The 26,347-nt window shown below is 52.6% G+C and overlaps 2 protein-coding genes across 7 annotated transcripts; one reads left to right on the plus strand and one right to left on the minus strand.

The window, feature by feature from the left end:
* Positions 1 to 5,709: 5,709 nt before the first annotated feature.
* On the plus strand, positions 5,710 to 6,834 carry LOC125325405 (olfactory receptor 5V1-like). Its single transcript, XM_048302425.1, has one exon. The coding sequence runs from the start codon at positions 5,710 to 5,712 to the stop codon at positions 6,655 to 6,657; it is 948 nt and encodes a 315-aa protein (XP_048158382.1). The 3' UTR covers positions 6,658 to 6,834.
* Positions 6,835 to 9,664: 2,830 nt separating this feature from the next.
* On the minus strand, positions 9,665 to 25,819 carry LOC125325371 (hematopoietic lineage cell-specific protein-like). 6 transcript variants are annotated; one of them, XM_048302341.1, is made up of 16 exons: positions 25,706 to 25,819; positions 24,724 to 24,896; positions 23,409 to 23,492; positions 22,112 to 22,185; positions 21,347 to 21,476; positions 20,014 to 20,124; positions 19,582 to 19,636; positions 17,018 to 17,128; positions 16,305 to 16,415; positions 15,628 to 15,683; positions 13,493 to 13,562; positions 13,119 to 13,255; positions 12,389 to 12,496; positions 11,587 to 11,896; positions 10,755 to 10,826; positions 9,665 to 9,995 (listed from the first exon to the last, which is right to left on the minus strand). In XM_048302341.1, exons 3-16 carry the CDS (start codon positions 23,490 to 23,492, stop codon positions 9,859 to 9,861), a joined length of 1,566 nt encoding a protein of 521 aa, XP_048158298.1. In that variant the 5' UTR covers positions 24,724 to 24,896; positions 25,706 to 25,819; the 3' UTR covers positions 9,665 to 9,858. The 6 variants fall into 6 exon arrangements, with proteins under 6 accessions (XP_048158298.1, XP_048158296.1, XP_048158294.1 ...); XM_048302339.1 differs by having other exon boundaries at positions 9,666 to 9,995; positions 12,389 to 12,499; positions 24,728 to 24,896; XM_048302337.1 differs by having other exon boundaries at positions 9,666 to 9,995; positions 12,389 to 12,499; positions 24,724 to 24,807; positions 25,706 to 25,818.
* Between the last annotated feature and the right edge of the window lie 528 nt (positions 25,820 to 26,347).

Here is a 26,347-nt window from a genome sequence, read left to right on the forward strand (position 1 = left end):
TTAACATTTCACAAGTTCATGGAGATTTGATTTACTGCTGGACACCACTGGCCAGGTTTGATACCCATCAGGAGACTAGAGGGGGACACAAACCATGGCATTTCTTATCCTAAAGGCTGTACTGAAGATGTGGACTACCAGAACTGAAGTTTCTGGCATCCTGGGAGATTTCAGTATGTTTTAATATTTGTGCCAAGTATTGATGGTCTCAGTGTTAGAAAAGTCCCTTTTCAAATATCAGAGTGGGAGGGGGTTTCTCCAAGTGCTGCCAGCATGTGCCTTCCCTACAGCCTTGGGAGAGAGGCCAGGTTGTACTGGAATGCCACGGCACCGAGTTTCTGTGTGAAACAAGGAAATGCTCATCATTGCTGCAAGAAAGAGGTGCAATTTTGTAAACTCAAAGCAAACGAGTGAAAAAGTCCCATTATTGTGACCCCCTCTCCCCTGCCAGCTCAGCTGCCCTGCCTGAGAGCTGCTTGAGAGCAGGCAGAGCCCAGAGTGACTGCTCCATGTAAACACAGGACACAGAGTTACAGCCACATGCACACACAGGGTCACAGTCACAGCTGCTCTTTTTTTACCACCTGCTGCTTATCTTTTTCAGCCCCAGACACCCTCTGACCCGCATTTCCCCTCACTGAGGCTGCTGCTCCCTTGGTATCTGTGCTGGATTTCCACACAGGGTGTTCATCCCATTCTAGGGTTGTAGCCTACACTTTCCCTGCTCCCCAAAAGGCATTACTGCTCGGGCTCTCATCTCTTGACATTCCAGATCCAGAGCTTATGCTTGGACCATCTCCTACTGCCCCATCATCAGGAACAGAAGCTGCAAGGACACCGCAGTGAAGCAATACTGCTTCCCTGCTGCAGAAACGTCACGGTGCTGTCTCGACCTCCAGACTCACTCCCTGTGGCAGTCCTCATGTTTCCTGGGGTTCCCACTTTACATTTCCATGTCACTACATGGTGAACTCCAGCTAAACTTACTCCTTCTACCAGGAATAGCTCCAGGCTCTGAACAGGCAATGTTCACCCAGCCTGAGTCAGAGCCATATGTGCCGGTTTGGCCAAATTTAGAAATATATCCCCTGAGAGAAGGCAGGTTACAAACCACTCCTCCCCCACCACTTTTTCCTCGAAGGAAAGTGAAAGAGATAAAAAATAATGCTAAATATTACAATCTCTCACTGCAGAGAAAAACCTTGTCCTCCCTTTGGTCTCCCTCCTCCTCAGAGCTGGAACTTGGCCCAGGGCCAGGCCCTCTGTGCTCGGTGGAAAGTCCTCCTGATGTGTTCTGATATTGAAGCAATCCAGCAGAAAAAAGGGAAAAAACAAAGACCCAGGAAAACAGAAGTTCAGCTCTCCATCTCTCTCTGGAGAAAAAGAAAGCCGAACACTGCCTGCAAAGCAAGCTGTCACCTTCCGCTCCCGCCGCTGCAGAAACAGACCAGTTTTATCTCTGTGTCCTCGAAAACATGAAAACAAACTGCAAAACTGCTTTGAAAGTTTTGGTCGGGTTTTTCTCATCTCAGGCTCAGTTTAAAGGCAGAGAAAGGCACAAAATTAATTTCTGGGCATAGGGCAGCAACATGGGATACACATCATAAAGTCACCCCAAGGCACCATGTCACTGCTGAGCCCTTCAAACACACTGGACACTGCTTGGTGCCATCTGTGTCCGGTCAGTGCCCCTGACAGGGCTATGTCCCACCTGTCCAAGTCCTCTTCCAGGCCTCTGGACCACATAATCTCCTCCAGAGAGCTCTGCACTGGACTGGGTGGGCATGGTTAGCACAGGTGGTGAGAGCACAGGGGAGTGTAGGCACCATGCTGTGTCCCTACAGCTGTGGTGCTGCCGGTCTGGCCAAAGGCAGCATCACTGCTCTCCATCTCTGCTGGCACCTCACAGCCCTGCAACAGGTAAAATGGGGCTGTGGGAAGGATTGGGGCCCAGGAACTGCAGCTCCCAGCCCCTCTGGCATCCTCCTCCCATGCCCAGATGCTGCGCCCAGGTGCCCGAGAGCTGCAAGGCTGGAGTGGGGTCTGGCACTGGTCTGCACCTGGCACAGCCTGGAGCAAGATGGGAGGTCAGCGTGGGTCCGGTGTCAGATGGGCTTGGTGCCGTGGGCTCAGATCCCACTGGTGCAGGCTGGTGGGTGCTGCTCCTCGCTCTTTGCTCCTGTCACTGAACAGGAGCCACCTCTGAAAGCCTCTCCCCAGGGCCCCTGCAGGGTTAAAAGCTTCTGCTGCGCTTACAGCATCGAGGACACGTGAGCTTCTCCTCATGCAGGTAAGACAAACCAGGCAGCACCTGGGACATGGCTGAGACATGGAACATAGGACAGCACCTGGGGACAGCTTACTAAGGAGTAGGTGCCATCCAGTCTCTGCTCTTGGCTGTGGAGGTGAGGAGGGGTGAGAGGGCAGGGCTTCGCCAGGTTCCTGTCATGCACTGCTTGGGGGGAACCTGGTGCTGGCCCCCAGGGCTCCTGGGTGGTCTGGGCAGGCTGTGGCTGCTGCTGCTGCCTCCAATAGAGGCATCCAGTCCTTCCCAAGAGAAATGAATCCCGTGTTGTTATCTGCTCCCTCAGTTCAGCCGTACCCTCACACTGGGCTTTGGCTGTGCCCAAGGCTCAGGACCCCACCTCCCAGTGCTGTATGCTCCAGGCTACCTGCTCTGCTCACCTGAGTATGGATGCAGTGGCTTGGTGAGGAGAACTGCATTCTCCTGCAGGAGCAGCTTCCCTGGCAGGTACAGAGCACATATGTGCTCCTGCACGAGGAAGGGTGAGAGAATGGTCCCCAAAACGCTGGAGTTATGCAGAAGGTCTCCTGCTTCAGGGAGGGCACCAGAGCAGGGCTGGGTCTCCGGCTCATATGTCACCATCACAAGGGTCCCTCCCATCTCCCGAGGAAAGGACAGCAACCTGACTGGCACCGGTGGCAGCTGTGTTCCCTCTTTGCTCCCCATCCAGCCTGTCTGGGCAGAGTGTGTGTACCTGTGCTGGTACCTGCACAGGGTAACACCTGGTCGGTCAGGAGTTACCATGAGAAATCGCCTTCAGTGCAAGTGAGAGAGGGAGGAAAAGGGTCGAGCAAGGTGGAGGCTCTTTCCAGGCTCATTCCTGTGCAGTCCAAGGGAGACAGGGAGATTCTCCTCCCACATCTTCCTATTTCTTGGTGCGCAGGATGTCTGAAGACAAATGGATTAAATCTGGCATCTCTGAACTGCGGCTGTGTTTGCTGACTGCCGCATCACTCCAGGGTGAACGTTAGGGTCATTCCTCTGCACATTCTTGTGGCTGCTCCGCAGCCCTGGAGTTCCATGTCCAATCCAGCCTGGATTTGTCAGCATGGGGAGGGCACCAGCTGAGCTCTCCAGCCCTTGCTGCCCCTCCTGCAGTGACATTAACCATTTCCTGCATTCTGTGACACACAGGGTCACTGCTATGCACCCATGGTCCATGCAGGGCTCAAGGTTCATTTCCTGGTGTGATGGACTTACACACCTCTTGCTCAGCTGCTCTTTTTCCAGGTGTTGAGCCCCAGTTTGGAGCATGAACAGGTGACTAACCTTTATATGCCCAACCTCCTACTATTGAATTTATTCACATTTTTATTACTCTGGTCCCTGAAGTCCCCTATGCAACAGGAAGATCCCCACCTTTGCCAGTGACAGGTTCACCTGTCAGCAGCCCCCTACCTCTGACGAACAGGTCAGCAGGAGTAGCATCCAGGCAAGTCCTGGACAGAGCCTTCCCCTCTCACCCCACACAACAGGGGTTGCTATACCCTCACAAAGCAGCTGCCTGAGTGCTGTGACAGCTCACACAGCCTGAATTTCCAGTGCACACAGGTGCACGTGCACACCGCAGCACTGCAGCAGGGACAGCGGGAGGCAGGAGGCGATTCCCGGGGAACTGCACCATGGGCTCCCCCAGCTTTCACCCCCCCAGGACCCGCTCCCAACTGCAGCACTGGGACAGGCATGTTGGGCTACTCCTTCATCGAAACGCTGTTGGCTCAAGCTGGAGCTGGAGGAAAAGCAATGGTCTGAGATTTCCAGACCATGGGATGATACAGTCCTTGTGTCCCTCTCCAATGTGTGCAGAATTAGTAATCTAAAAAAACCCGATGTGTGCAGAATTAGTAATTAAAGAATATGTTGATCTGGGCAACAGTTTGAGAGCTTGCCCAGGCAGAGGTTTCCCAGCCTGGCACATCCTGGATGGAGTGACAAGTTAGGATGTCACTGTGCCAGGCAAGGAAGAACTCATCTGCTGACTGAACATTTTCCTCTCAAAGTTAAATTTTTTAAAAAATGTTGAAAAATTAGCAAATGAAAGAGAAAGGAATCAGAACTTAATTCTGCTTCTGCTTAGCAAACCCTGGTATTGCTCCCAGTGCACAGGGAGAAAATACCCTCAGAACAGGATGGTCTTCAGCTGGAGGACCTCAAAGTTATGAATGAGACAGAACTGACTGGAGCAAATCCAGTAGGAAAAAGCACACAATTTTAACAGTGCTTTGACGGTTTCCTGTGGTAAGCAGCTGTAAGAAACAAACTCCCAACAGAAGCAGTGAATTCTCCAGCACTTAATGTTATAAACACATGACTGATACACAGATACAGGCTTCAGGCAGAGAAATTAAAACCAGATTAATGGGTCTAAAGCAAGGGAACCAACCTGAAATTTAATCAGGTTGTTTAATCTCCTGAAGAGACGTGACAATTGACTTCTGTTGCAAAAAGTATGCCTATAAAGAGGAATGGGATGCTTTCTATTTTCTTTCTTCTTTTTTTGGTCTTTGCTCACTGTATTTTCCCACTGAAGCACCACATGGCCCCACCTGTGGAGTCCATGGCATGGGCAGGGTGGGCAGCAGCAGCCCTGGCCATAAGCGCCCAGCACATGCCACCCTCACCAGCCTTTGGCAGAGGTTCCGAACCTTAAATGCTTCCTCGTGCCTCCTCCACCTCTTGGACACGGTGATCACAGCTCCATGTGCCTGTGAGCAAAACCCTTGTGTCAGCGTGAAAATTGAAATAGGATGATGGAAAAAAGGTTGGGAGGTCCAGGCCAGGAGATGCCTGATAGCTTAAATTTTCCTGTGGCTCAACAAACCCCATGTGGTGAGTTGCCCTTTGCTGGAACCTGTTTTGTAAGTGGAACCCCTGTTTTGTGAGTGTTGGTTATCACAGAGCAGGAAACAGGATAAAGAAAAAGCATTCTTTTAACTGGTGCAGGGTGATGCCATATCCCCAGCCCGGGGCTGGGGAAGAGCAGGCTTAGTGGCTGTGGCATCTAGGGAATGCTGTGACCTGTCCAGGGGCAGGGGAGCATTTAGTCACCATAAATACATCCAGGAGGGGGAGAGACACATGCTTGGAATAGTCATCAGGACTAGGGGCTGGGTTGGCAAGGAACTTCAAGAGGTGTGGGTGGATGCCCCCTGCTCTTGGGTTTTTCTGTGTGCTTCTTCTCTAGTCAGGTACCCAACACTGGATGGCAGTTCTTTGGACTCCAAAATCCCAGTGTCTGTGAAATCTGGACATGGGAAACTTTCAACCACTAGGGAGATGGGATCAGAGCTATACCACCAGTGAACTCCTGGCCTCATGAGGGTCTGTGGTCTAGTCCCCTGGCTCACAGTCCCCCCCTCCTCCTCTGTGCTCAGTTCTGGCCAAAGACTGACCCAGCTTGCCCCATGGAAGGCACGAACCACACACAGGTGACGGAGTTTGTGCCCCTGGGCTTTTCCCACGGACAGCCCTTCCTCTTTGCTCTTTTCCTGGCCATTTACCTGGCCACGCTGCTGGGGAACTCCGCAACATTCTCCCTCGTGTCCCTGGACCCCCATCTCCACAACCCCATGTACTTCTTCCTCAGTCACCTGTCCTGCCTAGACCTTTGCTACTCATCAGTGACGGTGCCCAAGATCCTGGCAAACACTCTGCGCCAACAGGCGACCATCTCCTACCGCGGGTGCCTGGCGCAGGCGTTCTTCCTGATGTGGTGCGCGGGGGCCGAGTGCGCGCTGCTGGCTGTCATGGCCTACGACTGCTACACGGCCGTGTGCCAGCCCCTGCACTACGCCCAGGCCATGAGCCGCAGCACCTGTGCGATGGCTGCTGCCGGCTGCTGGCTCTGGGGGCTGCTGGACTCAGCTGTGCACACCCTCCTGGCAGCCCAGCTCTCATTCTGCGGGGCTGCCAAGCTCCAGCACATCTTCTGTGATGTGCCGCCACTGCTGGGGGCTGCCTGCAGTAACACCCGCCCCAATGAGCTGGCCCTCCATGTCTCCAGCATCTTTGTGGGACTCAGTCCCTTCCTGCTTGTCGTAATCTCCTACCTTTGCATCCTGGCCACCGTCCTCGGGATGCCACTGGCCACCAGCCGGCGCAAGGCCTTCTCCACGTGCTCTGCCCACCTGCTTGTGGTCATCCTGTACTTCTTGGCGGCCAACCTGAACTGCAACCGGCCCAGCTCGGGCTATTCACCAGCAGCTGGCACCCTGGTCTCTGTGTTGTACTGCATCATCAGCCCCATGCTCAACCCCCTCATCTACAGCCTTTGCAACCAGGAGGTATGGGAGGCCCTGCGGAAGGTTGTGCGGGTGAGTGGCACACCAAGCTCCTCAGGCAACAACGCCTGAGCAATGCCAGGGCTGTGACAGGCTGCCGACACGGCGCTGGCACTGCAGTGTCCATCCATGGGACGTCTGTGACAGCACAGTGAGCTTGGGGCTCCCAGCCCAAGCACATGGCACACTGCCATCACTCGTCTCACCCTCAGCGTATCACTGATGGCAGAATGGAAAAATAAAGTCAGGAACAAGGCTACAGGTCCAGGATCTGTCTTTATTTTCCAGATGCCATGTGCTGAGCTCAGCACAGGACCTGCTGCAGCTGTGCTACTGCCAGGGAACTCTGCAAAAGGCAAATTCATGTGACGCCAGACATGTGCTGGCCCGGAGCACGGCCACGAGCTCTGCCTCAGGGCTGCCCCAGGTCTTGAGTCACGCCCTGTGCAGAACAAGGGCAGTGCCTTGTACTGCATAACCTGGCCTGAACAGAGGGGCTGTCACACAATCCACCTTCCCCACATGCCTTGGCTTTGAATCTGATGTCTGCTGGGTTTCCCCAGGCTGTCAGGGAGGCTCTGCAGCACTTTGTACATAAGCACAGCCGCTTGCACAGGCCACCCATGGCCTCAGTGCTGCAGTCAGACAGGGAGGTCTCAGCACTGAGCTGTGAGCTGGTGGCACTGAACTGCTCACCAGAAATGCTTTGCTTTATGGCCAGAAAAATCTACCTATGCAGCTGTTGTGTGTGGTGTGGCTCTGGTTGACAGCAGCTGAGGACTGGCTGGGGACGTGGGGCTACTGCCGCTGCCTCAGTCCCCTCTTCCAGCAGGGGGTCTGCAGCTGGGTCCAAGCTCAAATGACTGGGTGGGTAATGGCCAAATCTGCAGGTGCGTACATGAGGAACAGCAGTGTTCAACACTGTGGCAGAGCCAGGAGCAGGGACTCACTGGGGCAAGGGAGATGACACAGGCAGGTCACACCTGCAGTCACACAATCTACGTCGGCTGGAGGTCAGCTGGACCCAAACATGCTCATCTGTAGCTCAGTTACCAAGAGATACCCAGCAATATCCAATCTGTTCCCAAAGAAACCCACTGGAGAGTCAGAACTGGGACTAGGAGGCACATGGCCTTGTTGGGAGCAGTTTGCCATTTCTTAATGCACAACACATACTGATTTTATTCTTCAGGGAAAGAAATGTTTCTGTAACCCACTGTTGGGTTGGGCTGTTCCTCCTACCCAGACAGGCTGCGAGCCCCTCAGTCCTCCTTCCTATACGCCCTTCTGGATTCTAAAAAGTCCTTGAACCACCCTCAGTCCGGTGTCACTGGACACATCAGAGTCTGCCCAATGAACCCCTTTCTGTAGAGCCCCTGGAAAGCAACAGCAGGAAACACAGCAGGAACTGCACAACAAAAAAGGACTGGGGAAGTTACCTCAGAGAAACAAAAAAAATCAAAGCACTCCAACCAAACAAAACCCCCAAAGCCAACCAAACAGAAACCCAAACAAGAAACCTCTGGAAAACTTACATTAAAATTGATCATTTTTAACTTGAATCCCAATGCACCTTTCCTGTAACAGACACAGCCTGTGGGTTTTCCCAGAATCAAACACTGAGCAGGAATGCCACACTCCTGCCCGGGTAGTACAGGCTTGGTCAACTGCTGCGTGGTCCAAAACTCACCTGTGAACCACACTGAACTCTAAAGCTTTAGTGTCACAATGGGACCCTGTGCACCCACTTCTGGCAGTGGCAGTGACTGGGGTGTGCTTCCACAGCCCCTCAAGTGCTCCCACAGCCCTTCAGGTACTGTTCTACTCAGCTGTTCCTGGTTTATTCCTGCTGTGATGGTACCTGCATCCCACAGAGCAACAACTCCCACAGCTGAGCATCCGCCTAAGATGTACTGGCTTGAGGGAGGGATTTGCTTTGCCTCTTGGGCATAAGACAAAACATTCCCTCTGACACTGCCAGTTTGCTCCTTGATATTTCTCTCAATGTGTATACACCAAGCTGAGCCAAATGAAGCTGATAACATGGAAAAGGCTGAAGCAGAGAGAGGCTGTCATGGTTTGACACCGGCCAAACGCCAGGCACCCACGACAGCGGCTCACTTGCTCTCCCCTGCCACAGTTGGGCAGAGGAGAGAGAAAAAATTTAATGAAGGGTTCATGAGTTGAGATAAGGACCAGAAGAAAACACTCCAAGGGCAAAACAGGCTCAACCTAGAGGTACAAAGTGAATTTATTACTAGCAGAGTCAGAGAAGGATAATAAGAAGTAAAATACGCCCTTAAAAACACCTTTTTTCCCCCAACCCCTCCCTCCTTCCCACCAACTGTGCAGGGAGACTGGACGTGGACGGGTGGATCTCTGCATCCCCCGTGGATACCCGGGGGCTGCAGGGGCACAGCTGCATCACCATGGCAATCACCACGGCCTGCAGAGGAATCTCGGCTCTGGCTCCTGGAGCACCTCCTGCCCCTCCTTCTCCACTGACCCTGGTGTCTCCCTGCAGAGATCCACCCACAGCCCTGGGGATCCACGGGGGATGCAGACGTACATCCGCAGCCCACGGGGGAGGTGTCCATGCCAGAGCAGGTGGATGCCTGCAGGAGGCTGTGATCCAGTGGGAGACCCAGTGCAGAGAGAGGGCCCTGCTCCCAGGCTGGAGCAGCCTGGCCTTGGAAGACTGCACCCCGTGGAAGAGTGACCCACGCCGCAGCAGTTTTGGGAGAACTGCTTTGCCTGTGGGAGGGGCTCAGGTTGCGGCAGTTTTGGGAGGACTGCTGCTCGTGAGATTGGACCCACGCCGGGGGAGTTCACAAAGAACTGTCTTCCCTGGGAGGAAATCCACGGTCTCACAGGGGAAGGACTCCTCTCCCTGAGCAGCAGCAGCAGATCTCAGGTGACGAAATGACCAAACCTCCACGTCCAGTCTCCCTGCACAGTTGGTGGGAAGGAGGGAGGGGCTGGGGGGGAAAAAAAGGTGTTTTTAAGGGCGTATTTTACTTCTTATTATCCTCCTCTGACTCTGCTAGTAATAAATTCACTTTGTACCTCTAGGTGGAGCCTGTTTTGCCCGTGGAGTGTTTTCTCCCAGTCCTTATCTCAACTCATGAACCCTTCATTAATTTTTTCTCTCCTCTACCAGGCTGTTCAAGGGGAGGGTGAGTGAGTGACTTTTGTGGGTGCCTGGCATTTGGCCAGTATCAAAGCACGACAGAGGCAAAAGTTTGGAAGGAAGTAGCTTGCACTGTGCTCATTTCATTGCAGAAGCTTCACATAATTTGCTGGGAAGAGGCCAACTCTGCCATGACACTGTCCCCGCCACCAGCCTTCATCCACCATCTCAATGTGCGTGATTGTGTCATCAGGATCAAAAGAAATCTCATCATCTCCATCTGCAAAAATTGTCAAGAAAAGACAGTCATAATGCAAAGAGAACCTCAGAGAGAGCTGGTTCACATTCCTCCTCCCACCTTCCCCCAGGCAGGAGAAGACAGAACAAGTGCTCTGATAACCCCCAAGAATTTACCTCACCCAACCCCATCCAACAGCACAGATAAAGCAGAGAAAGAACAAGACATCACAGGTGAAAGATGAAGTTTCTCTGTTCTGTCCGGGTTTGGGCCATGACAAAGCTAATTTTTTGCAGTTGCTGGGAGGGGCCATGGCCAAGACATGGAGATTATTCTATACCCCCTCATGTCATTGCCAGGGGTGGGGGAAAGGGACTCTCGATTCCGAGGAAGACGGGGTTCCTTCTGGTTGAGAAAATGTGGTGGAGGGAGCCATCCAACATTGTCTATTATTGGGTATTTTTCCATGTGAATAATTTCTTTTCTTACACTTTTTGTTATTGATATTGTTGCTGTTACTGTTCACTTTCTTATTGCTGTTTCCAGTAAATTGTTCTTGTCTCAACCTGTGATCTTTGCCTTTTTTTGCCTCCAATTGGAGAGGGTTTTTTTTTACTGAGAGTACTAAACTGGAGAATACCATTCCTAAACCATGACAGTTCCCAAGCCAGGTCTCATTCTGCTTCCCAGGAGGAAGAAATTTAAACCACCAAGTCACAATCTTTCCCCCTTTGCTGATGCAGTGAATCCCTACGTCCCCAGGGCACAGCCCTGCCAGGGCACAGCACCTTCCAGACCCACCTCCTTGGTAATCATAGAGAGCCACCGCGCAGATCCCAGGATTCTGCCCCTCATAAGCACTGTCCATGTTCCCTGCAGAACACAGGACGGACAAATGAGACAGAGGCTGAAGCAACCACACAGTACTGGTCAGTGCCACCCTCTAGCCCAGCTTTGGGGAAGCACATCCAAACCCTGTCAACAAGGAGAGGTGCACCACATCCCCAAAGCAAGGTGTGACTTCCCTCCCTTTCTTCAATGAGACAGTTGGGTCCTGATCTTTCATGCTCCTCTCCCAAGAAAAAGGTGGGGAATAACTCCAACCTCTTCACTTGCCATCTCCAGTACCAGCAAAGCTGCAACAGAAGCACCGACAGCAGCCCATGCAGCTTGCTCCTGTGCTTAGACAAAGGCTACCTGCACTCCTCACACCAGGAGACTCCACCAGAACACTAGCCACGTGAGGAATGGGCTGAACCAGAGGCACCCTCAGGCCCTGGTGCAGCACTGGCAGCCACTTGCCAGGAAACTGCAGCAAGAGCGTTGGTCCACATCCAGCTTCTCCTGAGCCTGTGGCAGCCTCCTGCCCAGAGCCCGATCCAACAGATTCCTGCTGTCTGGTCCAGCATCCCATGCAGCTCAACTGCACCTTAGAGCTGGACAGGGGAGTGGGACACAACCAAGTCTCCACCAGGAGACTGCTATCCTGATCACAGTAGACTGCTGGAGCTGCTATCCTGATCACACTAGACTTCAGGATAAAAATTCCCTCTGGACTTTGTCCCATACATTCAGTGAGGTGAGTGGACAGGTACAAACTCCCCAAGACATGGGCTCTTCCATCAGTACTCACCCACATGCGGCTGGGTCTGCCTGGGCTCCTGAGGAAGGATCACCTCATAGTCTTCACCTTCATCTCCTCCAAAGTCATAGGTGGCATCCAGCTTTCCCAGTGGGGCTGGCAGCTCCTCATAGTCAGCAACTCCACTGGTACTGTCACAGTAGTCAGAGGGCTCTGGCAGCTCCTCATAGTCTCCACCAACATCCGAACTTATACTGTAGGTGGGCTGACCTTGGCTGGGGACCTTGCACAGCTCAGCATTCAGATCTGCTGGCCTTGGTGGCAAAGTGGGTGGTACTTCTTCATCCTCCCTTTTGGCCTCCTGCCACGAGGTGAGAAAGTGACAGGAAAGTCACCTGAAAAGCACCCACCACAGGCAGCTCTTCCCCAACTGCCAGCACCTGACACAAGGCAGCCCCTTTACTGCTGCCAGGGCACATCATCCCAGCACATATCCTCACACAGCATCATCCCCTGCACACCAGGGAAACAGCTGAGCTACTCGGGCCATGCTGAACCAGCACCTGGGATTGCTCTGGAGACCCTCAGGGCTCATGTGTTTGAACTCTGTTCATACTTCACTACTGCCCATGGTACTGCCACTGCACTGACCCACTCCCAGAGCTTGTCCCATGGGGTCAGGTGCTGTGCAGCCAAGTCCCATCCCCATCCCAATGCTCCCCCTTATCCTTCCTCTCACATGCTGGGGCTGTGCTCCACATCTTCCTGCAGCGTGCCCACAAAGCACAGCCCCTCTCAGGTGAAATCCCCTCCGCCTGCTCCCCTTCCCAGCTCTCCCAGGCTGCCTTGGCACCTGTTCTCCTGGTGACACAGGCTGGTCCCCAGCAGTGCTCCTGGGGACCCTTGCTGGCACGGCTGGAGAGGCTGCCCCGGTGGGTTCCTTCTCTCTCGGTGGGATTTCCTGCTGGAGAAAAGCCATCAGACCGTGCTCAGTCCCTTTGAACGAGTCCAGAACAATGGCTCTTCACATTCCCAACAGAGCAACTCAGAACATTTTCCTCCACCTACAAACCTGCTCTGGGCCTGGGCACTCATAGGCTGGTGACAACAGAGGGGCAGCCCCGAAGAGGAGCATGTTGGGGGGAACAGGACAGCTTCACTGTCAACACCCCTCTGGTCTCTGAGTGCAGGAAGAGCACCAGGTAGGAAGGCAAGTAAATATAGGGGCTGGGTGCCATCTCCAGTTTGCTGGAATGCATCCCACATACAGACTGCTGGGATAGCAGTGCTGGGGAGGAGTAACCACATTGTTTGCCAGGCACCAGAGGCAAAAGGAGCTGAGTCCAGAGCACAGGTGCCATGGTTGGGCGCAGGTATGTCCTTATATGAGTGTTTGGTGTGCTGAAAAGGAAAGTCCAGTGACAACTGTGAAGTTCAGTGGCCATTCTTGGCAGGTGCAGGGAAGCAGTTTAGGCATGAGATTACCCTCAAGACACCAGATAGAAGGACATGGAGCTGCCTGGCTCTGAGGAAAAGTCTGTGTCACGAGTCTTGGAGGACACGGCAAGATGGCCCTGGCTCACCTGCTGCTGAGCCACTGGGTGCTCCCGGGCCTGCCGCCTCACCCGCTCCTCCTCTGCCTGCCTTCTGCTCTCCTCCTCTGCCAACTTGGCCATGTGCTCAAACCGTGACCGCAGGCTGCTGGTGCCGCTGGAAGCTCCTGTGAGGAGACAGCTGATTGACCCAGCCCTATGTCTTCCTTCCACCACCCCAAGCATCCAGGAGAAACCCAGACCTCTGCCTCTTCCAGAGAATCTTGCAGTTCAGCCACTTTCTCCTGCCCTCCAGCACAGGTTAAACCCCTATCCCACCACTGCACACACCTGCCAGCATGCTGCCACAGAGGGACTGTGAGGCCCATAGTTTCCTAAGCCCAAGGCTGGAACTCAGGTCTCACCTGCCTCCAGGGGTCTTGTTTTCTCATAGGAGGAGGTAGGAGCTGCCATCTCATCAAAGCCAGCAGCACTCTGCAAGAGGAAGGGAAAGAATTGTTCAGTTTGTTGGGCAGTGCCAGTGCTGGATTTGGGTACTGGTGATGGCAAGCTTTGTTCCCAGGTGTGTTTGTCCTCACCTGTACACCTGCCCTGGCCCAGGGGAGGCTGTTGGCTGCAGTCCCCTCTTCTGACACCTCCCTACCCTGGGGACGTGCCGGTTGCCCCCCTAGCCAAGGACACAGGTGTCCCTGCCCGAGAGGTGGCACTGAGAGCTGGAAAAGTGCTGTGGAGCCCAGCAAGGGAGGCTGAGCAGTGGCACAGGACAGCAGGGCTGGGAGCACTCCCTGTACCATGGCAAGGAGCTGAGGGGTTGCCTGGCAGGATGCCTGGCCATCTGTCTCTTCCCCAGGCCCAGGGACACCATTCATCCATCCCTGCACTCCCAGTGGCACAAAGCCTGAAAGCACTTCTCTGCTGCATGCACAGCTGCCTCACCTGCCATGTGTGTGCAGTGGCACAGGCTGGAAACCAGCATCTGTGTGTGAATACCTGCGGCATCACTGGCTTCAGGAGGTGTGGAGAGATGCTGAACTGGGAATAGTATTGGTGGGGAGGTTGCAGGAAAATCAAAGTGAGATAGAGAGGGCTTAAGGGTTTATCTGCTTTCATGAGAAAACTGCTTAATGCAGAAAGGAACCAGCAGGTAGGACCCACTTTTCAGCCTGACACTTTACACCAGGTGCTGCCTGCAGGTGTCACAACAGGCTGGTGCCCGACTGCCACTGCTGCCGCCACGGATCCCTGTCAGCAGCTCTGCTGTCCCTGCAGAAAACACCCCTGAGCAGGCAAACCAGCCTGCAGGCTCAGAACCAGGTGTCCACAGGTCACAGCAGGGGCCTGGACATGCTGTGTATATGACAGCATTTGTGTGAGACTCAGTCTGACACTGAGAGTCCAGAACTTTAGCAAAGGGGAGTTCAGGCTGCCTGAGGGTCTGTTATGCTCTCCTCTGGTGCAGCGAATTCAGAACTTCTGCAGCGCCTAAGGACCAGGCAATCAGACACTTAGTTACTTGCCCAAATATCCTTATTTTTACTATGTTTCTTTATGCTTCAGTATTCTCAAAACACACAAATTCATGTTCACTTTGATACAAACAAGAACTGCTTATCTCCTCTGCACCCTGCTTCCCAAAGGACCCACAGCCCTTCTACCAAGTCGTCATCTGCTTTTGCATGTTGTTTTTGACCACAGACAAGATGTGACTTTTGTCAATGCCCCTCCATTTGCTGTTGTTAAATTCACAGATAGTGCTAATCTCTTCTGAGGGCAGGACAACATTCCCTCTCTGCTGCTGGCCCAGCCTACACACACAGCATGGACAGGACCATGTGGGTTGCTCCAGTGTGTTTATATCCTCTCCTGCTTCCCTGAGCTCCCGAGGACAGCAGCGTTGGTGCTGTACCAGGCACAGCACTGTGCCGCACAGCAGGGAAAGCAGGTTTCAGGGAAGGCACCCTTACTGCCTCTTGCAAATACCCCAAAGCTCCAGGATTCGCATCTTTTAGGCTATCCACACCCATGCAGATCATCACCCACTGGCAGGACCCCTTTTGCTGACCGAGCCTTCAGGGCAGCCTGCCAAGCACAGAATTAATCCCAGTGCTTCAGTCTGAGATGTGACTGCAGACGAGCCCAAACTGAAAACCTGAACCAGCTAACTGGGTGACCTCTTCTCATGCACGTCAGATTGATCTATGCCAATCCCATTCTTGATGGGGTTTGTCAAGGTGTGCAGGAAGATTTAGCACCTAACAGACCATGAGGCACTCCTTGATAGGAGTGAAAACCTGCAGAAGGTAACAAACAGCAGAGAAGTGAGGAGTTACAGACAGTACCATGAGGAATTCCCTGCATTACAGTCTCCCCAGGCTGCATCCCTCTGCACCCTCTGGCATTTTGCACTCAGCCAGTTCCTTCTTGCCATAGCTGTTTACTGAGCACTGGGATCTCACCTCCACCTGGAGAATCTCTTTTTTTTCAGCTAGGCAAAAAGCAGTGATTAGGAGGAAGCAGTTGCAGGCTGCAGCAGTCTTACCTTATCCACTCTATCCTTCTGGACCCCATAACGGCCTCCAAATCCCTTGGCATAGTCTGTATGGAAAAAATGTTATTTTATAGTATTTTTTATTTTGTGTGTACCTCTGACGTCAGTATGCTGTGAGCAGTGAAATGAGTTTGCATGTGTTATCTCTAGTTAGTTCCGTATGTGATGAGATATGGATAAAGCTAAGTGCTCTGGACAGTAGCTTTTAGGACTGATCCCTCCCTTGTTTCAGCTGAGGGCACAGGTGTGCATGGCTGTAGCTGCCAAACCTGAATCCAAGGCACTGGGGTGAGAGGCCAGTCACCCCACTTGAGTGGAGCGTGGCCTTGTTCAGTGAAGTCAAATGTGCTGTACCCAAGGCATTCCTGGGATCTGTTCTGCCTCACTCCTCTGTGCTCACCTTTACAGTGAGCTTATGGTTAGGAATGTCCCTCACAGAGAATGCACAGCAGAGTCTGGAAGTCCTGATTCAGGGACTCACATTCCATGTCCCCCACTGATCCAAGCACACACCTACTCTGCCCTTGTGCTTTGGGGTTCACTGTGTCTCAGCTGCTCTGCAACGTGCTGGACACATTCTGCAGCTGGATCTCTTCCTATGAACCACAAGCTCCAGGTCTATGTGTGCTCCAAAGAAACTGCTACCACCTCTGGCAACATTGCCTGACCTCTTTGGGATGCATGGGGTTGCACTTCTTCCTGATGGTCCCAGCCAAGGGCATTCTTGTCCTGACGATCCCTCTGGACCCCAAACTTCCCACCAAAGCCCACAGAATAGTCTTCAGCCACAGGGATCCAGATCAGAGCATGGAAGAGAAGAGGCAAGGGAGGGAAGGAGACAAGTGGCAGCAGTGTGAGTTCAGGCTTTTCTCACAGGTTTTCTGTGCCCAGGACTCAGACATGGAACAAGGCCAGATTTCCCCACTGGTGCTGCAGCAACAGCCCTCCCTCCTCCCTGGGATAGGTCTGCTGCTATTAGCACCTGCCTGGGCTTCCCCTTCACCCTTCCTTTGGTGATATGCTGTCCAAGAGATCCCTATGCCCACAGAACTCTTCTGCTCCTCTTCCTTTAGCCTGAACTCTTTCCAGAAGCCATGCACTGTGCAATGGCTTTCCTCACCTGACCCATTCCCAACAGCTCCCTGTAGCTCTTCCACCATTCTTGCAGCAGATTGCAAAAGCCCTGCACAGTGCCCCATAGTCCCAGCGGGCAGTCCCCAGCTCCAGCCCTGCTCCCTGCCCTCAGCTGGCTCCCCCACCTCCCCCACCTCCTCCAGCAACCCCAGCCCCTCCAGCTCATCCAGCTCCCTCAGTTTCCTCTGCTCCCCCAGATCTCCCACCTCACCCAGCTTCCCCAGCTCACCTGGCTGCTGTGGCTCACCTTTCTGAGAGTCATGCTTCTCTGCCTGGCTCTTGTAGTCAAATCCCACAGCTGCTTTGTCCACCTTATCCCTCTCCACTCCATAACGGCCACCAAAGCCCTTGGAGTAATCTGAAGTGGTGTATGGAGTCAAATGCTGCCCCCAGCATGGGGCTGGTGAGGAGAGGATGGGGAGCAGCACTGGGAAGGGCCACCAGGGAGAAGGGATGGCAGCAAGGATTATGGAAAACACCATAGAAAGTGAAGGGTTGGAGGGGACAGAGTGGATGGCAGGGAGCACCACAGACGAGAGCCCATAGGAATGGGGGCCCAAGGCAAATGTGGGTCAGGGCACCAGGAGACACAGCAGGCCAGGAGGAAAGGAAGAAAATGGACATGCCAAGGACAGTGGGAGATCTGCCACCCACGAAGGCAAAGCCAAGCAGGACTTGGGCACTGACAGCTGGGGCATCACTCCCTAACCCACCTCCAGAGCCAGGATTTCAGCCTGTGGTCTGCCAGCCTTGGGAAAGTGCTGTAAGTACACTGAGCCTGGGAAGTACAAGAATAGCAAAAGGGCTTACGTTTGCTATAATGGAATCTCAGCTTCCACAAGGAAGCACCTGACCCTGGGGACTGCCACCAAGGCTGAACCCCCCTTTCTGCAGACATGCTCCCACTCTTCTCACTGGCACGTTTGCCATTGTGTGAGAGCACATCACGGTTGCCTTGTGCCTCTCCTTTTTCCATCTCCAAACTAGCAATCCATTAATGACTTCAGCCATGTTCAGCTGTTTTCTAAGGACCACCTGGTTATTACTGGCTGATTCCTGAGACATTTCAGCCTTCATCCTGACTCCTGGCTGTACAGACTCCTCCTTTTAGACACCTGCCTGCTTGGTGTCTAAATCCTGCCCTTCAGGAGTAAATTGGAGTCGCTTCTCCCTGGTCCCTGACACAATTCTCACAGGTCTGCATTTCATGGGACTGAGCTGAGGTGTCTCCAAGAACTTCAGCTGTACCAATCCATGGAGGCTATGATCTAGAGAAACATGCATAAGAACATTATGTATTCCAGAATGGATTTCTGCTACACAGAAGCTCAGTTACTTAACCTGTAAGTCCCAAAATTTCTTAAACTTATTGTGACTAAACTATTATCTACCTATGGGGCTGTTATGAAATGGATCTTTAAGAGAGCTGTTTTCAGTAAACACAGACTTTATGACTGTTACCTTGCTGCTAGAGCTTCCAGTATGGACACATTTTTATGAAAAGCAATCCAAACACCCTATTTCTGACATTTCCATTTCCTGAGCAATTTCTGTGGCTTCACACAGCCTGATGAATTTCTATGTCTACAAGAATATGTTAATGGAGCACAACTGCATGTGATTCATTATTTTAAGATCAACCAAGAATGCCTCAAACCATTTTCCCTCTTTTAGAGTTTCCTTTTAAATGAATCTGATTCGATTCTTTCCTTGGTAATGCAGTATTCCTCGCATTTACCTCAAACAGCAACAGACTGTGGGGTATGCCCAGCCCCTGCCCTGGAGGGACATCTGCTGAGATAAGGAGATTGCTTAACCTCCCAGCAAGACTCCCTGGAAAGGCAACCACTTTTCAGCTACCTTGAGAAGACAGAGCCAGAAGCCTCTGGGAGACCCCATGCAGATCCTTTGTAACCCATTGGCCTTTACCCTCTGACATCCACCCCCTGTATCCCTATAAAGCCAGCCCTCTACCCCTGCGAGGGCAGAGAGAAGCCCATCACTGGCCTCCCCTTCCCCAGGTATGGACGAATAAAGCTGCCTCGTGCGGAACAGCTACACGGGCCTCTCGTCTCTCCCTCTCCCTGGTCTGGCCTGGAGGCTGCCCTGTAGAGCTGAGCTGGAACCACGAGCTGAAAATCACTAAGAGCTGACAGCTTCTCTGCACGGGACCTGGGAAGACGATCCTCCATGGGACCATCTCTCTGGACTGGTCACAGCGTCCTGGGTCAGAGCTACTGACCCCACACCAGCTGCCTTAACAGACTGCCCTCTCATCAGAGATGAGATCTCATCTCAGAGATGCCCTCTCATCTTCTCTTGGGTGCAGAATATTTAAAATACCCTTAGTTTCAATTCTTGCACTGTTTGTTGAATTATCTGCAGAATTCTGCAGAAGTTTGGATGCTCTGTAGGGTTTTGTTTTCATACCCATTGTTGTACCTTTTCCTTACAGGGCTGCTTTTGCAGCAGTCACTTCTCAAGTGCTACAGTGCTTGGGCTTCCTCTGGAGCAGTTCTAAGAAAGGCTTTGAGAGGACAGGGAGCACCAGCCATCCATTGTAAGGTGGGGGTGTCTCCTCTGCTCAGCCAGGATAGGGCTTCCATCAAAGCAAAGCACAGAGACAAGCAGGATGTACAGTATGAGGATGGTGACAGGACAGCGGGGAATGGGGCCACAAGGGTGATGGACTGGGAACAGGAATCTGAAACAAGAGACAGGAGATTGTGCCACAGCCAACAGCACAGGATACTGGGAACAGAAGAGAAGCTGGGCAAAGGGTCAAGGGGCCACATGTGCTCTTGGACTTGCCTTTCTGGGACGAGTGTTTCTCCACCTCACCCTTGTATTCAAAGCCCAGTGCTGACTGGAACAAGAAGGGGAGGACTGTCAGTCATCCTGAGGGCCAAGATGGATCTCAGTCTCCCTCCCCTGGGGCCAGGCTGTTAGCAGCTCCCTGTCTTGTGCTGCAGAGTGCAGGGGCAAACACCACAGCCCCCCAGGACAAACAGCGTTCTGCCTGGATGGGACAGGCCCACCACATCAATGCACACCAGTTATCTCCACAGGTGCCCCACACTGTGTCATCGGCCACTGGCCCGCACACAGGTGAGCTGTGCTTCAGAGAGACCACAGCACACGGCACACCCTGCACACCCCGAGCTTTGAAAATTGAGCCACAGTCTGGCATGCAGCAGTGCTCTAGGCCACAGGCACATATTTCAGCTGCACTGTCCAACACACCTTGTCAGCTCGGTCCCGCTGGACTCCAAACTTGCCGCCAAAGCCCTGGGCTGCATCCGTCTGGGAGGAGTGCTTTCCAACATCAGCAATGTACTCGTGTCCTACTGCGCACTGAGAGGAGAGACAGTATGACATGAGCATCCATGGTGGACAGACAGAGATCCACGTGCTTCTACATGCTGCTGACACGCTCGTAGCCACGGGGTAACAGGTCCAAGCTGACTGTGCCGACGGTGGCCATGCTCTCCACGTGCCCTTTGCCAGCACAGCTCTGCTCTGAGACCTGGGAGGAGCCTCAAGGGCTATCATCTCACAAACCATCCCCACTGCCAGCTCACTAAGCAAAGTGCGGGCAAAGCAAAGCCAAATGCCAGCTGCTCTCAAGTGCTGGTGGAGTTGCATGGTGGATAATCACAGGGGAAAGAAGAGAAAAGTGCAGATAGGCACACACAACCGAGAACTCCAGGCAGAGATCTGGCACCCGCTCCCCGTTTCTTCATCTGACAGTGATGGCCAGCAAACCTGGCCACAGGCCAGGCCAGGATTCTGCTCTCCCTGCTGGAGGTGCTGTGGCCAGAAACCACAGATACTCTATGCCAAAATGGAACAGCTGTGCTCAGACTCTGCCAGACCAGACTGAGGGTGTTTTTGTTGAGCAACTTCTTGGCCTTTGTCCAGTTGCACCAGGATGCTGCAAATGTTCAGCTTCTGCCCCTTCTCCTGAGGAGTGTGTGCAGTTCCTGACTACAACACCTCTGGCAGGGAGAGCAGGGAATTTTTCAGGACAGTCTGTTTCTCACCCTGCCATCCTGGTATTGTTCAATCCCACAGTGACCACACCCACTGAACTCTACTGCAATCGAACCATCTCACTTCTGAAAAAGAAGTATTAAATGCTGAAAGGTGCAGGAAGAAGCATTATGATGATGATCATCACAAAACATAGACAGGATCTGATGTCGAAGGCTTTATCTCAGGGAGATATGAGGTCTGTAATGCAGAATTTGAGAAGGGAATTACTATACATTAGTTCTACAAGCACAAATAGGGAGGCACCAGATTTAATTGTTATGCAGCAGGCTTGAACAGCCACAGGAAGTCCTTCACAGCTAAAGGCAGCATTGCAAAGAAGTTGTAGAGATGAGTTATACAAATGAATTCAAACAGATCCTGGATACAGATTATGGGCTAGCTGGACATGTGTGAATCTGTGCAGCCATGCAAACTCTCCATTCTCTCCCTTCAGGGTCAGGCCAGAAAACAGGGATGCCCCTTCCTTTATGAGAAAAGCACTTTTCCACTGAGGCTCAAGGAAGCCTTCCGCAGCTGTTACCTTATCCATTCGGTCTCGCTCTGTTCCAAATTTTCCCCCATAGCCATAGGATGCCTTGGGGCCAGTCTCCAGCTCCTTCTTCTTGATGACCTCATGTTCCTCTGATACCTTGTTCCTCAGCTCATGGATGCTGGAGACAGAGACAGGGCAGGTCAGCGTGGGATTTTGCAGAGCCATGCAGCTGGCTGGAGCACCCCTGTGCCCCTGCACCAGCCAAAGCCCAGCACACAGCAGGACACGCACGCAGGACCAGCTGCCCCCGTGTGCCTGCGCTGGGCTCCCCTGGGTGCCAGCCACACACGCGGCCACCGTGCCTGAGAGGGCAGCCCGGCGCCTGGCAAGGGACCAGAGTAATGGGCTCAGGGGGACATCCAGCCCCCCTCCTGCGGCCCTGTTCAGGGCTACACCCCGACTTTCTCGGAATCCCACACCTTCCTTTTTCTGAGTGCTGCACTGGACACACTGCAGGGCCGCGCTGGGCTGTCCCGAGGGAGCAGGGAAGGAACGAGAAGCCTTTGCACTGGGGCAGCCCCATGTGCAGGTATTCCCCCTGATCCCCCACAGCAGCCCGGGCGGCCCGCGGACCCCAGCCAGCGAGGAGCCGCACAACCGGAGCCCGAGCGGCGCCCGCCCCGCCGGGAGAGCTCTCCGGGCCCGCCGCGAGCCAGCCCGGACGCGGCCGGGCCCCGCGGGAACGCCCCGCTCGTCCTCCCGCAGGGCCGGTCCTCCGCACCCCCCGGTGCTGGTTCCCCCCGTCGCACTCACTCGATGTGCCCGGCGCGGCCGGAGCCCTCGATGGTTTTGGCTCCCCAGCGCTGCTCCCGCTCGGAGATGTCGTTCTGCGGGCGAACCGCGGCCGTCAGCCCCGGCCCCGCACGGGGCTCGGTGCCGCTCCGTCTGACCACGCACAGCCCAGAAGTCCCGGCACCCCATCCCCCGCCGCCCGCCGACGCCCTGCAGGACAGTGCAGGGCAGGGCCGGGCCGGGGTCTCCGACCCACTCCGCAGAGCCGAGATGACACCAGGAGTCTGCGGAATTCGCTGTTCGGGAAAATACTGGAAAAACCGCAGAGACCTCAGCCCTCGGGCCTGGCTATCACAGCCTTGTTTTGTAGCTTTGTGGAAGGTCTGAACATACATTCGATAAAGTGAAGCATCAATAAAGTCTTTCCTAATATACAGTAAAGCTGAAAATATGTATATATGAAAGAGAATGAAAAAAATTAATACAAAGTCTTATTCTGTTCACAGTTTGACTGCTTCCACAAATAGAAGAAATTAGGTAAGCAAAAGAATTGGACAGTGTAGATTTTTCCTGAAACATTAATAACTTGAAACTATGAGAAAGGAATTTGCTTTTCTGTCCCAAACTAGAATTTCTTACTGGAAATAATTAGGCAAGACTGAACCTCGAAAACACAGGACTCTTGTCTGACAGGAGAGGCTAATTAGGAAAGTAATAGAGAACCAAACGGAAAATGAAAATCATGACCCTGTATGAATGCAGAGTGTTCCCCAGGCTGAGCCCTTCTCCTCTCTCACCAGCTCACTCAGAGTCGGTCTAGATAGAAAACAAGACTATAAGAGGCACAGAGCTGCATCTGCACAAGCCGACTCTAAATAGAGTAGGATTTTCCATCTGGAAAAAAAGATAAATGAGGGAAATCCTGGGTCCTGTACAGTTACAAACAGTGTGGGACAGAGAAAACGTAAGTGTTCACTGTGTCTTGTAACATACGTTGTGGGGAGGACAAGGGAAGTTACCAGGGAGCAGGTTTAAGAAACACTGCATATTCTGTACTCCTTAAGTGCCATTACTTGTGGTCAGCCATAGGGTGTGCAATGATGTAGGAAGCTCTGGAGACTAAACCTCGTGTCAGAAGTGGCTCAGACAGGTCACCTGACAATACCTGCAGGGGCTGACGGAACTCAGTTGATCCTGCCCTGCCAGCAGTGCTGCATGCAGTGCCAAGCCCTGAGCCCCGGCCCAGCTCAGCAGCAAGTGCCCAGGGCCAGGAACTCTTCGCACCACCAGTATAACAGCTGCCACACCAGACACTCACCACGAAATCAGGGTCTGTGTCCCAGTCGTCTCCCTGAGCCTCCACCTTCACTGACACATTGTGTCCCACAACTGCTTTCCACATCTGCACAACAAAGACATGATGTCACCCATGGCCACAGCTGGCTCACACCCAGTCACAGCAGAACTTGGGCTGGAAGGAGTCCTTACAGGCCACCTGTCCTCATACATCTGTCCCTCATATAGGACAGGGCACGCCAAAAAAGCTGCTCCTGAGCCCCAGCATGTCTTACGGCAAAACACACAGGGAGTGTAGGTGTAAACCACCGCCTTTATGCACCCTGACTCTGCAGTTAGAACACACACCTTATTATAATGTAAATAAATGCTGGCATCCAATTACCAGATTCTGCTTTCCCAACACACATTAATTTTCTGTGCTGTGGGAGGCTGTTCCCTGTGTTAACTCCCCCTATTAGCACAGTTGCACACACCAGTATGGCGTGTGCTCCAACACTGTGACACTGTGCTGCTGGAACCAAGGTGGACTCTTCAAGCCTCTTGTCTGTTTTTCAACCTTTTAATCCCTTCCCAGTAGCCTAGAGAAGGGCCAGAGCAAGGCTGGACAGAGATGTGACAGAGCTAGTGCTGTATGGTGTTCATGTCTGTCATGTGGAAAAAATGGGAAACGGGGCTAAAAGCACTGAGGATGTAGGGTTAAACTGGCTGAGGCTGTGGTGGAACCACTCCTGCAGGCCTGGAGGAAGTGATGGGCCCAGGAAGAGGAAGTTAAAAGTAATGCGAAATCTAAAACCCCTGCGTTTCATTTTCAAGGTGACTGTGAAAAAAACATGATGAAAATGCCCCACCCACACACGACTGAGCTTTTACAAAATGAGAGAGAGATAAAAGATGAGTTGGCTGCCCCTACACCCCAGAGCAATCACTCTCATCAGAGCCCCATCCCTTCATATCCCACCCCTTTTACTGCCTGCAGTGTTGAGGAATCGCAAGTTCTGCTCTGTGTTGCCCAAAGCAGCTTTTTCATGGGCCAGAGAGAAAGATGGAAGAGAATGTACAGGAAAGACTGAGCTAAGCTCTGTTCTCCATCACACCAGAGTGTGACCAAATCAACAGGAAGGAAGAGACCTCCTATGTGCTGGATCCTCAATTAACAGCAGGTTTTGCCATGTGCTGCTCCGCTGCACTAACCCCTCTCTCCCACAGCTGTATAGAAGGCTCAGACAGCCCCAGGCACCTGTGAAAGCAGAATGTTTATGCTGAGTAATTAAGTAATTATCTGTTTTTGCTAAGTGATTAACTGTCCCATGTCAAAAGCTGTTTAAGTGAATAACCTTCCTGTTTAGTGCAGTGCACTGCTCATTTTCAGGCTCTCCTTTCCAGTTGAGTTTCAAGTTGTCCTTTCCAGAGAACCAGCACTGTAAGACCAGGGAGCGAAGAGAACAGAAACCAAATGAGCACAGCAGAGATGATTCTTTCTTCTGTTAAACAAAGGTCAGGTAGTCATCTAAGGGAGAAGATGAAGGGCTAAGGCAGATATACAGTGAAGACCTGGTTTTAGGCCTTCTCCAGGTGCCTCAGGACCACAGCATATCTGTGACATTCCCCACTGACAGCAATCCGATGCCAAACTGAATACAGCTAATTGCAGTTAGAAGCAGGGGAAGCAGAAAGGCTCACATGGACAACACAGCCCCATCTAACACCACCTTTCTTCTCTTTTTCCCCTCCCTAATTTATTGGCATCTCTCATGCCAAAGATTTTTCAAATTCATTGCTTACTTTTGTAAAGCATAAACCAGCAGTAATAACCAGCTAGCACAAGGCTGCTCATTATCGGGGCCATTGATTTGAGCTGATTTGAGATAAGATGGTTCAAGGTTTTAAATGCTCCTGTAAATGGTTCTTGACCACCCATTCTCCAAAGCCACCTGCCATACATTGTGGGAACTATGACAAACCACAGGCTGTAGCTGCATCACGAGCTCTGGACACTGTCTGTATGAGAAATATCAGCCAGGGTAGCATCTCAAACCATTTTTTATCCCATTTTCCCCTGGGAAAACATCCACTACAGCACAAATACAGGGCTACCACACAGCACAATCATGCTGGTAGATTTGGTAATGTGGTTCTTTAGAGCCTCAAACACAAGAACAACAATGATGACGGGACAATGGCCTGAGAAGCAAATGCCGAGCACTGTCCACTAAAACATGCCTGGTCAGGAAGGAGTTCTCTTTTCCCACCAAACACTGCACTTTTTTGTAGTCATTTCTCACTTTCCACTCCCAAAACCCACTCAAGTTTTCTTACCTTTAAAGGCTCACCAGTTCCTGCTGGCAAACTTGCTGTTTTTTGCTCGGGCACCTGCTGCCAGCGACAGCTTTGGGCCTGTGTCTCCTCCGAGTTCCTGTTTTAACTTCGGCTCTTTTCACTTCCTGCCTCCCAGCCCCCAGCTCTGCTCAAGTCATGAGTCCCAGAACTGGCCCCAGTGCTGCAGTTCCCCTGCAGGATGCCTCTGCTCTGAGACACTGACACAGTGCAGACCCAGTGGTTTCCCTGTCAGCACAGTGGATCTCATCAGGTCCTAGCACACCTTGTGTTTTAAAGAAAACTCTCAAATGAGTATAAAAAATAAATTTCTGGTGGAGGCACAAATCCTGGAGCCAAGTATTGATGTCTTGAGCATGCCTTTACTTTTAATATCTCTCCCCATTACTTGGGAGGATTGAGGACAACGCTAACTGTGCTCCTGAACCTTTTCCCATTCTGCCCAGGGCCCTGAAAACTCCTTTGATCAACCTTGGACTTCTTGTTGCAACATCACCAGTACCCACATGAAAGGACCAGAGTGGACACTGTCCAAAGGCTGCATTGAACTTAGTCAGTCGTCTGGTGACACCCCTGTTTCAGGCTCCCGGAAGGCAGCAAGCAATTCTGAAAAGAGTCTAGCAT

Source organism: Corvus hawaiiensis, chromosome 4, assembly GCF_020740725.1.
Source record: "Corvus hawaiiensis isolate bCorHaw1 chromosome 4, bCorHaw1.pri.cur, whole genome shotgun sequence".
Lineage (NCBI taxonomy): Eukaryota > Metazoa > Chordata > Aves > Passeriformes > Corvidae > Corvus > Corvus hawaiiensis.

What these genes read in the sequence shown, in the direction of transcription:
- LOC125325405 (XM_048302425.1), top strand. Translation starts at nt 5,710, where the DNA reads ATGGAAGGCACGAACCACACACAGGTGACGGAGTTTGTGCCCCTGGGC.
- LOC125325371 (XM_048302339.1), bottom strand. Translation starts at nt 23,492, where the DNA reads ATGTGGAAAGCAGTTGTGGGACACAATGTGTCAGTGAAGGTGGAGGCT. An exon ending in GCAGACCCAGCCGCATGTGG is followed by an intron (nt 10,827 to 11,586) that starts GTGAGTACTGAT and finishes TGTGTTCTGCAG; the next exon opens with GGAACATGGACAGTGCTTAT. An exon ending in TCTCTATGATTACCAAGGAG is followed by an intron (nt 9,996 to 10,754) that starts GTGGGTCTGGAA and finishes CAATTTTTGCAG; the next exon opens with ATGGAGATGATGAGATTTCT.